At 40.1% G+C, this 15169-nt stretch overlaps 1 protein-coding gene across 3 annotated transcripts in view; it reads right to left on the reverse strand.

Moving 5' to 3' along the window:
- ZCCHC14 (zinc finger CCHC-type containing 14) overlaps positions 1-15169 on the reverse strand; it is a 56874-nt gene that overhangs the window by 29201 nt on the left and 12504 nt on the right. For all 3 annotated transcript variants that reach the window (XR_015700424.1, XR_015700423.1, XM_009477418.2), the window contains exon 2: positions 13362-13485. Coding sequence is in view for 1 of the 3 variants with exons in the window: in XM_009477418.2 (XP_009475693.1) it covers positions 13362-13485 (124 nt within the window). In the remaining 2 variants the exon portion in view is untranslated. The remainder of the gene's footprint in view (positions 1-13361; positions 13486-15169) is intronic.

Consider the following 15169-nt stretch of genomic DNA (forward strand, 5'->3'; position numbering starts at 1 on the left):
TACGCAGTCCATGCTAGTAAAAATATCTCTGCAATCAAGAGAGATGTTCCACTTTGTATATAAATACTTCTATTTACTGGGTAAGTAACATGCAGTTGTATATTTAGTCTAGTTTTATCTGATCAAGTGATTATTTTATTTTCTGTTCTTAGACCACTTTTAAACAAAATCTTGGCTTTGTTTCTTATTTTTACAAGAAGGTTAGCTCATCCTAGAGAAGTCTTATGCTTCTCTAGAAAGGATTTTCTCTGGCACATAATTCGCTGAACCCCCGCAAACCCAAGGCGAGCCAGATTAGTTCTAATCCGAATGCTATATTCGCCTACAAGACTAAAAATGCAAAGTCAGTTTTCCATGGAAAACACTCTTGGTAGTGTAGGCCCTTTCCCTAATCACAGTTTTTGTGCTGAAGTGTACCAAACCCCAGAAAACCCAGGCTTCACTAAATCCCCAACATCACCGGAGGAAACAAACCCAACGCAGCTGAAGCTTTTGAAGTCGGTACGTCTGCACGGAGCAGACACGTGCCCTGAGCTTAGAAAGGGAACACAAACCTCGCCGATGCACCCTGAAAGGAAACCAGATGGGGAAAATGTGACGCATGCAGGTAGTCACCACAGCTGGGAATCCGCGCTGGCATTTGCTTTGAAGTTTTGAGCCATGTCCTAAATACGGACGGACAAATCCAGTCTCACACCAAGACACCAGACCCACCAGTGAAATAATGCAAGATGCCACCTTTGAGTGCAGTCTGAACTAACAATAAACCACCTTTTTTGGAGGGATGAGGAAAATGGGACCTGAGTTAAGGTTGCCGTAAGTTTTTGCTTGCCACTACCCGTTAGTTTTCCTTCATCACACAAGATTTTATCCATTTATGTCTTCTAGGTCCCACTTAGATAACTATAATCCACTGTTACTCTTTATTAAAAAGACCCAGTCCCCACGGCATAAAACCAATTACAGTTGTAATCAGTCACAATTGCATCCAATGAGGATTTGCCCAGCAACACTTTAAGCTTAGAAGTCATTAAGTCAGGACCTGAACATTACATGTCTGTATATTATACATATTATATAAACATACGGGTTTTTATATTTTTTCCCTACAGCACAGCCAAATACAGATTGTGGGCTGCAGCGTGTAACCATATATCGGCATAGATGGACCCCTGTCAGTGAGATTATAACGCGGCAGCTGCTCAGCCAGCATGCCCTGGCTTGAAGGGCAATCTGGTGATAAAACACCAGCGCGCTGAGATCAGATGGCCGGCTGCTCCAGCCTTGGCCACAGGATTTCTTCAGCTACCTAAAAGAGTTAAGAGTTTCCAACTCTGAAGCAAAAATACAGCAGAAATGTGCATTTCAAACCTCAAAGGCAGACGAATACGCACAGCTCGTCTTATTTGAAAGACGGCTACTGCAGACCAGCGTAGTTTAATGCTCATGTAAATAAGCACGTGCTGTTTTCTGCATTTTTGAGAACAGTATCAGCATCTTGAAGCTCATGACTAAGGCTGCAATAACAAGCAACCATGAGCAGCAAGGACAAAGTAATTTTACATCAGCTTCAATTTTTTTTCCTAAAGAATTACAGCAGGAAAACCTTGTTAGCAATGAAAAAATATTCTGTTAGCATACGATGTAAAAACACCAGACTAAGGGACTAATCTAGAATAGGCAAAACCTTGAGTACATACAGTCTTGCCAAGAGCCACAAATGCATTCAAGTGCTTAGTTCAGTGAGAAACAAATATCCCTCTGCACAACCACTTCTGTGAGGTTCTCCTTTTGTTGGCAATTATGTCCTTGTACATTTTCGGGGCTCTGGTCTCAGGCTTTAATATTCCTGTTCCCTTTTATACTTGTGTATAAATCATTGTTCCTTCATTCTGGATCCCAGACAAGATTGGACCAGTAATTCAAAGAGACAGAAAAAAGTTCTAATGCAGCATTTAAGCTTATTTGGAGATACTGTACAACTATTAGACAACTGTTTCTGTAACACATCTATGAAGCAAATACAAAAGGGAAGAGAAGACCAAAGTAGATTTTATTACTATTTGCCAAGGCAGTGAGAAAGCCCAGGAACTCAAGTAAAAATAACAGAAACAAAACCAAAACCCCAACCGCTAAAAACCTCAAAGTCTGGAAGCTTTGACTCTCCACGCTTGCCACTAGATTCCTCCGTACGTAGTACAGAATGAAGCAAAAACACTTTTGCAGTAGCAGGATATCTAGCAAATCCCTGAACTCTGCAATAACAGGGACAGGAAGGAACACAAACTTTGAGCTCCCCAAGCTATAATACCAATTTCATACCTACTGTTTTTGCAGACAAAGTTCACTTATTACACTCTTCCACAGAACTGTTTACAAGAAAACAAAGTCTGAATGCTTTGCAAATACGGTGGTCCAACTGTACCTCTGCTTGGAGGATACACATTGAATAATTCATCGACAGAAGCGGAACACACAATAGAGAGAATCTCCTAAGGCACTGTTGCGTTTTATGCCATTTCCTTTCAGCTGTGTATATTAATGATGTAATTTTAGCAGGGCTACCCCTTCGAGTTACTGTTAAAAATAGCATCCGCACCATACGCTGATGAAATGCATCCACTCCAGGCAGTGAAGTAATGCAGCAAGTCCATCGCTTTTTTTTTCCCAGGGAGATAAAAGAACAAGTCAGAAAGCAAACGAAACATTAACCTTTTAGCTTATTTCCACACACACGAGAAATAAATTCTAATCAAAACCATTGCTTTGCATAATTACAGCCTATGACTTTCCAGCATGAAAAAGCAAGAGAAAATGAAATTAGAAATGAAATCTGACAAAGCACCTCAACAATGCCAAAGCTGAGTATTCGTCTCCTCCTCTCCTGGCGTGGCACACAGTAACAGATATACCATATGGATCAGAGCCACAATTCCTCTACTGCAGGAACACATCTGACAGCACGAGCATCAAATGCTTAAGGAAAGGACAAGATAACCCTGCCATACGCAGGTTTGGGGCAGTACGACCCCTTCAATGTCTCCTAATTTCCTCTATCTGCAATCCCCAAATGAGATTTTATTCTCAACTTCTTAGCGTCGACCCACGAACAACTCTAGATGCTTTCATTACCCATACAGCTGTCAAATCTCTTAATCCAGGTCTCAATATCTGGCTCCGCTCTGGCATTTTTCAACAGATGTATTCTATGAAAGCTACAATAAGCCTGCATTAAACAGAAGAATCCAACTTTCTTTAAACACCCCCAAATAGAATTGAATTAATACACGGAATTCCACTGCTTTGACTGTTCTCAGCTTCATTCTTTCTTCATTTTGATTCTATTTACAATGAACCAAGTGTCAATAGCACCATTTTCTTGTTTGGTTATTAGCAAAAGGTGATAGAAGTTAGTGAAGGCACATATAATTTAAGAAATAATATCTAACTGTTTAAGCAAAACAAAGAGGAGGAACTTGCTTTTGTCTACAAAGAGTGTCTAAAGAGCCCTTTTGACCATCAATTAGAAAAATCCCAAACATTTTGACATAAACCTGAGTTTTTTCTCAGAGTGCAATACAAACATTAAGCCAGCCCCGATGGGAAGCAAGAACCACCCTCGCTTCATGGATACATGAACAAGACTCTACAATAAATCACAAGCAAAGCCATGTCTACCACACAAGAGTCAGTAGCTCTTGCACAGAGATTCCCAAAGGACACAAGGCACCAATTCCTTCCAAGTTTGAATCTGCAGTTCAAAAAAAAAAAAAATCACCCACTGTCTTCTGACCTGTGAATCAAGGCTGGCAGCAGGTGGTAGGCAAAGTGCAGGAGAACGCTGTTTAAAAAACACAACCAATTTCCTCCCCTCTAACTGCACATGTCCTGCAGTTGGACTCATGAGTTACCATTTGCAAAAGGTCTCTCTCTCACTAGCGCAAGTATTATTACGATCGTGGTTTCTTCTTTGCAGTCCATCTGTTCCCTTGTGCCAGATACTGAATGTGAGAAATCATGGTATCACTTCCATGGAAATGAAGTGTTGTCATTTACTAAATGAGGTCACTTCCAGATTAGAAAGAAGGGAAGCAGAGTAAAAACAAAAAAAAATGTTTGCTGTAGTAGTAGGGGAAGCAAAGAAAATTGCTGGCAAAGTAAACAACTTTTTTGGTGACATGTTCTCATCCTTCTTCTCCACCCACTTCCCCATTTCAAACCAGACCAATACGTCATGTCCACGCTCAGGACTAGGGATAACGCATCTCCTCCTGTGACTTACTGCCCTGCTTGAAACCAGAGTTTCTTGTTTCCAATCCCAATATCACCAATTTCTCTAATGTTATCTCAAGTCCTACAGTGTCTGGTATCTTTTCCCTACTGTAGTCTGATTCTTTCAAAAATTGCCAGCCTCCCATGTCTGCAGAGAGAAGCCCCTATGTGAGAATCCTAATGCTGACATCAAAAGTCAAGCAAGAAACCTAAGATTTACTTTAAGTTCTCATGAATTTTCGGATCTGGACCCAAAAATCTGTGAGGGATGACAACACTTCTAACTTGTGTATGCAACTACCTGTAACAACTCCAGCTATCTATTGAGAAAATTCTTGTACTTTAAGCCTGTTGCCCTCAGGGAGCCACCTTTTGGAGAAAAGAATTAATCTAAATGTAAAGCTATAGGAAAACAAAACCTGTGCTTTGGAAAATGAGGAATTTAACAATAAACTGATAAGGGAAGGGAAAGAACATCTACCAGCTAACAACTAACCAGCTATAGAAGCTTCTTAAGCATGCCATACATGAGAAAATTGCCATTTAGTCATTAGTACACTTGTGACAGTATGTGGAAAAACATGGGCAAGGACATTATGGTTTTCTAGGAATACACATGAATCACTCCTATTTTCTTCTTTAAAGTGGTATTTTTTTGTCCAATTTACTTTAGGGAAAATGTAAGCCTAGATAGGATAAGCAAGCCATTTATTTTAAATTCTTGCATCCCTCTGTTTAACATGGCAGTGAAACGGGTTATTTCAAAACAGACATTTCCAGATGTTAACGGGTGTTAAGTTCTAAAGAGATGCAATGAACAGCTGAGCATTTCTGAACATCTCAGACGTCCCTTACTCAATCTTCGAGCAGCAGACACAGAAATGTCCAGTCCTAGTGAGCTATCTGCCATCAGGCTGCAGCAGGAATTGCCAGGAGGCAAGGATCAGCCGGTAATGTTTACCTTTGTTTTTTTTCCTTGAAGTCCTGCATGCCATGTTTTCTATCCCTCAAATTTTTAAATTTCAAGTTTCCTCTCTCCCCACGCCCTGCCTTTATAAAGGATTTTCAGTATAAAGGCAGGTTTAAGCATTAGTTCCACCAAGATGCACACCAGATACAGTTTTCACAACTCATTTTATTCTGAGTCTGTCATTTTTTTCAGAAGATGCACTGCATTAAGCCATTACCTAAAGATCTGAGAAAAACTGGTTTTGCTCATTTAACGCAATTTTAAGTAAAAGCTCAAGTTGCTTATGTTGTTTCCATTACTGGCAGAAGGTCATGCTATTGCTTCCATAGCTGTTGAGGTAATGGCTATTAATTTCATCTGCATTAACATCTAATGTGCCACAGCAGGCACTTCCAGAACTTCATAGACATGAACTGGCAATACAAGAGAGTCCTTCTAGAAATGTGCATGCTTAAGTGTTGCCTCCTGTGCTGCTGAAAGCCATGGAAAAAGGCAAATAGTATTAAATATGAATTTATCATCTCACATTAGACATTGACAACTACATTGTCATCATCTAAGATCAGGAATCTGTCTGAGGAATGCATTACAGCAAGGTAAACTCCTTGGCACGGCTGAATTTACCAGCATACTATTCTTATATTTTTCTTTTTCAGAGTAGCTTGATTCTAATTCATTATTAGCAGAAGTATCATCCAACTACCACTAAAACCAAACTGAACAGGCTTCAGAGTACTCAAAATCAAGCACTTCATTGACCAGCTTTCTGTTAAAGTAAGGTTGGACATTTTCTGATGTTTAATATTGCCCAGTACACAAATTCAGAAGTCTTTACATAACATAAGAATAAATAAAAGCAAGATTAATTCGTAACGAGCAAAATGAAGCCTTTTTTCCCCATGGACCTATGCTGTATGTCTCTTCTGCAGAGGCTCCAGCCCCATATCCCCTGCGACAGACCTACAACAATACCGCTTTCCAGATCTACCACACGTACCTTAAATTCTTCCAGATTTTCCACATATTCCCTTAACTTACACACAGAACTAGCGACCTTCCTTCCCCAGGCACACTTCCCATGGCAAGACGCCTGCCTCTCTCGCACACCCATTTACCTCTGCAGGATGCCTGTTCAGTCTTGCACGCCTACAGTGATGCGCACAGGACTTTTAGAGCTGCCAACCGGGCAACAATCAGCACATGTTGCCTCTAGTCCAGAAAAAAAACAAACACAATGAGCGGCTGGGCAGACAAAACAGGATAAAGACTGAACTGTTCTTACCTCTCCCTCTTGATGGAAGCATGAATGAGTCTCTTCTATCCAGACATTACTGTAAATAAACACTCCAAATACCTCTGTCAAATTTGAATTAATTTAATCAACAGGCTCAACAGTTAATAAGGTAGGGACTGACAGAGCTGCCCAAGCAGAGTGATTCCATCACCTTTAGTGAGGAAAGACAAGCAAGAAGCCCAAACAAGACTAAAGAAAAAGAACCACTCAGCAGATTCAAGGTAACACCCTTCATATATGCTTGATATAAGCATCGTTTTAGGTGACTATGTGAACAAGGCATACACAATTAAAACTGCTCATAGGAAATGTGCATTAGAGTATTCTGTCATACGAACTCAATCAAGAGCCATGGGTAAATATGTACAGCGTGACTTTCCACTGAAGCCAACTCACTGCGGCTCTTGGCCAAGGGGTAGACCTTTTAGTCTTCATGTGAAGAGCCTGTAAACGACAAAGGGCTGCCCTCGTAAAGGAATCTAGGCCATGAATTACAAACTTCAGTAAAAAGCACCTTTAAGTATTTGCACAAAAAGGTTATGACAATTAATGCATGAGTAGGCAGATCAGAAGCCTACTTTTCATTCAGTTAGAAGAGTCCCCATGCTACTCTCCCCTCCTCTCCCTTTCTGTCTTGGCATAGCACTCCCAGATCTCTCCTGACAAGTCTTGTTATGCGGAAAGGGTGGTAACACGGATGACAAAGAAATACTGACTCCAACCTCTAGAGAGTACAAAAGTTAACTTTTTAACAGTTAACCACATAAACTTGCCAGAGTCCAAGTGCAGCTGCAGGAGTGTGGAACTCTACTCCCAGCTCTTGACACAGCCCGAGGGTGAGCTACTGAACCTGGCCTCTGGCTTTGGGGACATCAAATGGGCTTCTATGCCTGCCTACGTAGGCACGGAGCACAACTGCACGATCAGTAAAAACTTGAGATGAAATGCAATGCTTTTGAATTCTTTTTAAAACTAACTCAAAAAAACCCTCCTAAGTATTGTCTCTATTGCAAAATTAAACCTCCAACCTTAACTGAACTCCAACTCCAGAAGACCAAGCTGCATGGTTTATGCAACATACAGGCTTCAAGAAATTTCTTAATATACAATAATCTTCTAACACAGGGGAAAATATGCAACATCAAAACATTTTTTTGAAGTACACTAATCCTTGGATTTGATTGCTAGAATTAACTCTAAATACTTGAAACTCATAAAACAACTAGTATATTCGAGACAGTCAGGAATGCAATGCCTTGTGTGTGATCTAACAACCTGCATCGCTGAAGTTTAGAAGCGGAGTTCTACTTCAGAGAGAAAAAGAATGAAGACATACACAAACAGCTGAAAAATTATATACAGTTGGCAGAGGGAGATTTTTCCTGAAGGATTATCATAGCCTAAATATTTCTTTAAGCCCTACCCTAACAGTAGTTGACCCAATATTGTTGGAGATGATGTATTTACTTAAAAATAGAATAATCCAGCTACACGACTGATGCAGAACAAGGCACTATACAGTCTGGACCCTGAACCAAAAGGATTTCAGAGCTTTTTCTCCCCCTGGATTTTCTCCCTGCCTTCAATAGGCTGAACAACTGGTGTCAAACATTTCAGGAGGAAAAGACTGTTGACTGCCATTAACCAAGAGCTCCTGCAGCCTAGTTTCTTGTGGAAAATGGATGAGTCAAGGAAGTGGGAGTCAAAAAAGGGTGCAAGACCATACAAATACATTTTGCCAAGGAAAATAAATTGGGTAGGAAAAATAGTGGTTAGAAGTTCTGGATGGCTTACCCCACACACTTGTGCTCACTATTGTAATGAAACAATTTAGGTACCAAAGCTTGCTGCACACAACAATCAGCTTAACCTACCTGCAACTCATATCCTACCCGAGGTCAACAGGATTACTGCAAACAAGAATATATTTTACGTCCTAATATTAACCCAAAATTAAATCAATACATTACTGCCATGGATTTTCTCTAAAGTTTGGTTTTCCTCATGTCCACAGACTGCAGCTCCTTTTTGTCCAGTAAGTCATGTGCTATTCTATGTATTTATGCTAGCCTGGGACACTGTCGAGGCTTTGCAGGATCCTGTATGTGGACCAACAGCATACCTTCAATTAAGCACGAAGTTCTACTGTGCTCAGCAGGAGTACTAAATGGAGCACAGATTGTAGAATAAAGCCTACTGCACTCATTTTACATCCAAAAGCTTTACTCCTCTCTGTCCACAGAAAGCAGTTTGTGCCTATCATTAGATGCATGTGTTGCAAGAATTGTGATTCAGCTTCACTATATAAGGATCATATTTCAACAGTTGCTTCATTTGAAATCAGACTGGCTTGGAGACAATTTTGAGGTTTTGTGTGGCAACAGCGGAAAGGAAAGATAAATATACAGGAAACACAAGAATAGGGGAATTTTTGTCACTTCGCAGAAAATGAGACTTGTTTAGTCGAGGAAACCATCTTCCAGACTGCTTTATGGAGGAAAACCGTGGTAAGTGCCACCTGCAAAGCCTCATCGCAGTAATGAGCATCTTATAAATACCGACACAGAACTTCCACTGCAGAAAATTTAAAAGAGAGGCTGTGACAAATCAAAATTTTACTCAGTATTAGGAGAAATTACAGTATGAAGACCGCACAGTCTTTGTACGGTAATGTTTTGCAACTTACATTGCCTTTATTATAAAGATTCTTTTGTTCTGCACTTCAACATCTGGTCTAATGTACTTTATTCCACTGTGCTTTTGGAAAATATGTTGTGGTCACTGACCATGTTTAACACATTGCTAAAATATGTCACATGTACAGAGTAGTACTTGCTTACAGTGCTATCCACCTAATGGCCAAATCGTTCTGCTTGGAACCTTACAGTAAGAGTAATTAATAGCATCTCTGGTGGACAGGAACCTCCTGTCGCTTTTTTTTTTTTTTAAAATACAAAATAAGCTGAATTTTTCATTCAGCTCTGATAACCATAGCTACTCTCCTTTGGGAATTGCCACAGAAGGTCAGAACAACTCCACATCCATAGGCCTGTTACGAATTAGCTCTGTGAATGGGACTTCCTGGACTTTGGTATAAAAACCGAGTTTCCCTTAGCACAGGATTGCCTGCAAAACAAAAGTTGCTAATGAATGTACTATTTTTAACCAGTGACCTTAACCACCTGGGCCACTTGCTACTGGAAAAAGGTTCTGAGGTGGCTCCCCAGAAAACACAGGGTAAAATCCTAAATTTAAGACAACCAGCCTCGGTGCCTTTATCAGAATCCTTCCAAGTAAGTTTGCTGCTGGGAAACACAAACCTGCTTATAGAAGGGACCATCGCTACACAGCTGCACTGTTGCTAAAGTACGTGCCTATCAGGCAAGCATCTGCAAGCATGAAATGTCATCTTGGAAACTGGAATCAATATTTCTGACACTGACACTGCAGCTATATTTGCAGTGATTCAATTCTTGTAGTATTGCAGAAGAAAGCCTAGGGCAACACAAGGAAGAAAGCATGGCACTCAGCTCACACAGTATGCAAAAAATGCCCAGCCTTCATTTGAATTTGATTGTTTTGTTCGGATCAGTGTTAAAACCATAGTTAAAACCTGACTACAATCTAGAAACAGTGGGAAAAGAGACAAAGGTCTAGCAACACATTCTTCCTGGAATTTCAATTACATGTAACATAAGAATCTATCTGTATTTGCCTCTGTTCTCCTTGACCAGTGAGATCTGTCAATACCTTAAAACTTGTAAATAAGTCTGCAGCTTACAAGCACAACAACAACAGCCAGTCCCTGAGAACAGGGAAAGTTTCCACTTCCTGAAGCTACTTCCAGTTAAAGTAACTTCCACATCTGTGAAAACAGGTTTGAACAATCCTAAATCATCAATCAAAAAAATATGAGTAAAAAGCACAATTTATACTGCGTGTTACAGCTATTAGACTTCAGAAGAGGCCCACATCCTCCTACGTCAATACCATATTTTTGCTGAACTTGCATAGGCTGAATCTTGGAACTTTATTTTACAAAAGAAAAGTCCAGATAAAGCACAGATAGCTGACAGGCTTATGTCAACAGGTACGGCATCTTCCTAGTGTCACAATCCTTTACGTTGCAGAAACGTCCATCTGGTTTACCCTGCTTCAGCACTGATACATGCAGAAGGGAGAAGGGGCTTTAGCTAAGACTGAAGGACCAGCATAGAAAAATTGGTGAATTTTGCTAAGTATTGATAGGCACGTCAAAATATTGATTTGCCCCCAGCTGATCATCACTCCCTGCAACTTGGGCATTACAGCACGGGTCCAGTACCCCAATGCCTGACAGTGTTCCCACAGTTAGCTGGGCCTCCGAGATAAAAGGAAAGGTTTATGGGCTTCTCGGACTGACACTCATTTTATAAATTCATTTCCCAAGGCAGCAATATTCTGTGCAGACAGGATGGGGAAATTATTCAGATGTATGTGACAAGTCTCTACATGAGGCATGTATGAACGTTTCCAGTTAACCGCTTAATGCAAACACAAGTGCATACAGACTTCCACCACAGTTTGTTAGAGCATTCAGCAATATACTCCGCTCTCCTCATCTCTCTCCCATGTAGAAACTTGACATATTTTATGCTAAAAGCTAGTTTCGAAGTGTGGATTAGGGAAAACACAGCCACTGATAGCTTTCAGGTCCAAGCCTACTACAAACCCATTCACTGTTCAACTACATACAGAGTATGTTCTATTACTGACATTTCTACAAATCAGGATTAAAACCATTCGCTGGATTAATACAAACTGTCTCTAATCCAACTAAGCATGATGAATACTGCACCTTTCGTGAGCTTTCTCATTTTAATTCTGTTTCAGCTACAGCCTTTTTAACTGAGACATTTCCAGCTCCAGTACTTTGCCAGGAGAGGAATGACAAACTTAGGCAGCTCACTATTTCTGACCACAAGTGAGAAGAAATCCTCTCCTCTCAAGCTGTCTGAAACAAGACTCACTAGAAAATACCAACACAAGAATTACACAGCTGGTCAAGAAACCTGTCCATCCCATCCTCTCATGACCAAATTTCATGCGCTCTAGGTTAAAACATTAGCAGGTCCTGCTAAATTAAGATGTGTCTGTCTGCTATGAGAATTAGAAACCTGTAAGCGAGCAATGATGGCTCCAGGCTGGCAAATAACCTTCAGCTGTACTACAACCTCCAGAGGCAGAACTCCCTACCAGACAGATCATCATATATCAAGGAGAACTCAACACAATCTTTGCTGCTGGTGAACCAGAAAGCAGAGTATCAGTTTGCAAGAAAACTGTATTTGTTCCACAACTCCTTTACCATCTACCACTAAGGCAATCTATAAATTAAAAAGCTACATTCTCTGAAAACTAAGTACGTATTCTATAAGAGAAAAACAGATCAGAGGAAAACCTAATTAATTTTCACAGTGTACCATGACTAATCTTGGCATATATGGTACTGGAATAGCAATCACTGAGTACAAATGAAAACAGTGTTGAACCCTGTCCTATTTTTAATCAGATGAAAGCCACAAACCTAGCCATGTTTCTGCTTAGTGTTGCATTTTCTTCTACCCTGATAGCTTTTACAGCTGGAGAAATAGCTACTTACAGCACTATTCTGCTGTAAAAAATTATTGCTACTTACAGCTACTGGGATTATAGTTGAGTGTGTCACAGAAAAGGAGGTCTGGTGGAGGCAAGCTAAGAACATTTCCTTGGGACATTTAACCCTCTCCAATCTGTATCAGTTCCTCCAAGTGAAGATGTACTTTGAAATCTTTGATCACCATTTACATGGTATTAAACTATATTTGCAAGGTTATGCAGCAAGCCAGCGGCAGAGAAGGAAACAGAGCTCTGAAGACCAGCACCAAATAAAAAAAATAATTCATATATTCAACCAATACTTTTAATGACATTTGAAGGCAATATACTAGTGCTGCTAATGTGAGGGTATATTTCACCTGCATTAGTTCTGCCATACAGAGCTATTTTTATTAACACCACAAAGAGTTCACAAAAGCCGTTCTACACAAATAGCAGCTCACAGTTCAAAGACTTTCCTGACTTAACAGTGCTTTTTGTATGCATTAAACAAAAATACTGTTAGTCACATTTTAACCTAGACATTTTAATATTTGTAATTACAGCCTGGAGTGTGGAAATGGAATGCATACTTATTAACTCAAATTTGCTAAGCCCGGTTTGTAGCCAGGTCAGCATGCAATATAGCATTACAAAAATAAGACTTATTTTGTAACCACATTCAGGGCGCACACGTGTGCTGAGAAAGGTGCAAGCTCTCTCTCTTTCCTGTCTTCCACTCCTCTTCCCTCAGTTTCTCACTTACTCGTTCTTGGGAACCAAGAGAAAGGTGGAAGTGGAAGCCTAACTGCTGTTTTAAATGCCTTCTCTTCTCCCCAGTAAAGCAACACTCAACACCATATGCTTCATCCAAGAAATAACCTGCTACTATAAGGATGAGAGGTGGAGTGTCAGAGATATTCACTCTTTGAGAATGTAATATTTCATGAGAGCTAAGCTGGTATTTCAACTCATAAGGAACTTTCTTGCTTATTTCCAACAGAAGAGTAAGCGTACTTGTCTCTCGCTGACCATTTTTCACTGATACGCTTCCTACAAAACCCCTTCTATGACTTCCTTTGCTCAACCCAACCCAGAAGTCAAGACACAAAATTCCAGCCTCCGATCACAACTAAAATAACACTAATCACCATCAAGAGACACGAGTTTGTTCCCCCATTGGAAGTACGCATGCGGAAAAGGACACACCTTTGGAGTGCTTCCCCGAAGGCCTCTTGGGTAATGACTCCTCAATGGAATGTGTTGATGTATGTAGTACATTTTCCAAACTGTTACTGACACTGTTGATGGGGGTCTCGGACCTTGGAGTGACCTGGAAAGAAAAAACACAAAAACCCAGTAAAATAAACCGAGGGAATGCGCAAACATCACACCTTCCTCCGGAGCGAGCAGAACCACTTTGAAGGCAGTTCGGAAACAGTTGCTTCTTTTAAAACCATGGGGTGTTACTATTGATATTCCACAAGTAACAGCTCGGGGAAGTTGTTTTAGTCAGCAGCTATTCACAAATCTAGATTATCTTGGCTAATCTATAAAGCTACTTAAAAGTATAATTCTTTTTTAAACCATAATCACACAGCAGTCAATTGCAGAGATATTGCAAGACCCTTAACCTTTCCACACTGCAGTTCTTAACTTTTCAACAAGAAAACTAGGGGAAACGGGCTCTTGGAAAATATAATTTTTATGTCACCTGTCTACACAGATGCAGACTCAAGGCATTTCAAAGTATTTCCACACAGATTACCAGGAATGAATTCCAATTTAGCGAAAAACTGATTTTCTTGTCTTTGCCATTTAAAAGCCTGCTATCATGATCATTTTTCAATGAAGAAATGCACACTAAAAATTCCCAAGCAGAAGGCTGCATCATCAAAACAGACTTCATGGCCTAATACATAGCTTCTAAACGGCATTTAGCATAAGAAAACATATTTTCACCATTACTTAAAACTACAGAAACAAGCTTAAGTCATTAGAAAAAGCAGACTTGAGCACTGCCCACTTCAGCTGCTGTCCACAAGAGCAGACACAATTATGTAGCAACACATAAAAACATCTATTACTTGCAGTATAACATTCACTGCCCGCCTCATAAGCAAGGCAATTACTCTCTTGTTTTCTAGGTAACAGAAAAACAGAAGAAACAACTTGTTTTCTAGAAGCAGAAGTGGATGAACAGTTACATTAGCAGTACTGAACACAAGGGTTTAAGTACCTTACGGAGGAAAGTGTGCGTTAAGAGGTAGTTAATACTAACAAAAGCACTCGTACTAACTAACACATTACTTGAATTTCAATTGCCACATTTTGAATCAACGTGAAGTCCTGGTATGGAGAGTTGTAATTAGAATTTAACGTGGATTTTAGCCTTTCACATATCACGGGAGAAAATGTGCATCTCGACATAACAAAAGAAGCTATCCTTTATTCATGGTAACTAATACCAGCAACTACAGGTCCCTGTAAGAGAAAAGGCTCACTCAGATCCTGATTACTTGAGACGGTGCCATGAGTTAGGGCAATTTATGCTTAAAGCAATACTTCGCTCACCCTACCATTAGCCTTACATATTGACATCAGTTGGAACACACAATGCAAGTCAGAACCAGCACATCCCTACCTCTATACAATTACCTGTTGTAAGCTCCATTTTAAGACTGATGTTTACAGGTTTATATGCAGTTTAAGGCAGCAGCACAAGTGAAAGACTTGGTATACTTGACATCCATAGAAAAAGCTTGTATGTGCAAAGTAATCAACCCAGAAAGACAGATGGGTGTCAGAAGAAAGCAGGATTGCAAGCACCTGCTTTCCTTTTCAGCACTGTTAGTCTACTTTTTGATCAAAAATAAAGTTTACTTGTATGCTTCTTCAGCACAGCTTTCCACCAATAACAAAAACTTCCTATCAAGCTTTCACATTAGAAAGCCATTAAACTTTCAGCTTGGGGGGAGGGTGGGGAATAGTTCAAATCTCCTTGCCAAAGTCAATCT

Source organism: Nipponia nippon, unplaced genomic scaffold, assembly GCF_047370975.1.
Source record: "Nipponia nippon isolate SJK-2023a ecotype South Korea unplaced genomic scaffold, ASM4737097v1 scaffold_7, whole genome shotgun sequence".
NCBI classification, from domain to species: Eukaryota; Metazoa; Chordata; class Aves; order Pelecaniformes; family Threskiornithidae; genus Nipponia; species Nipponia nippon.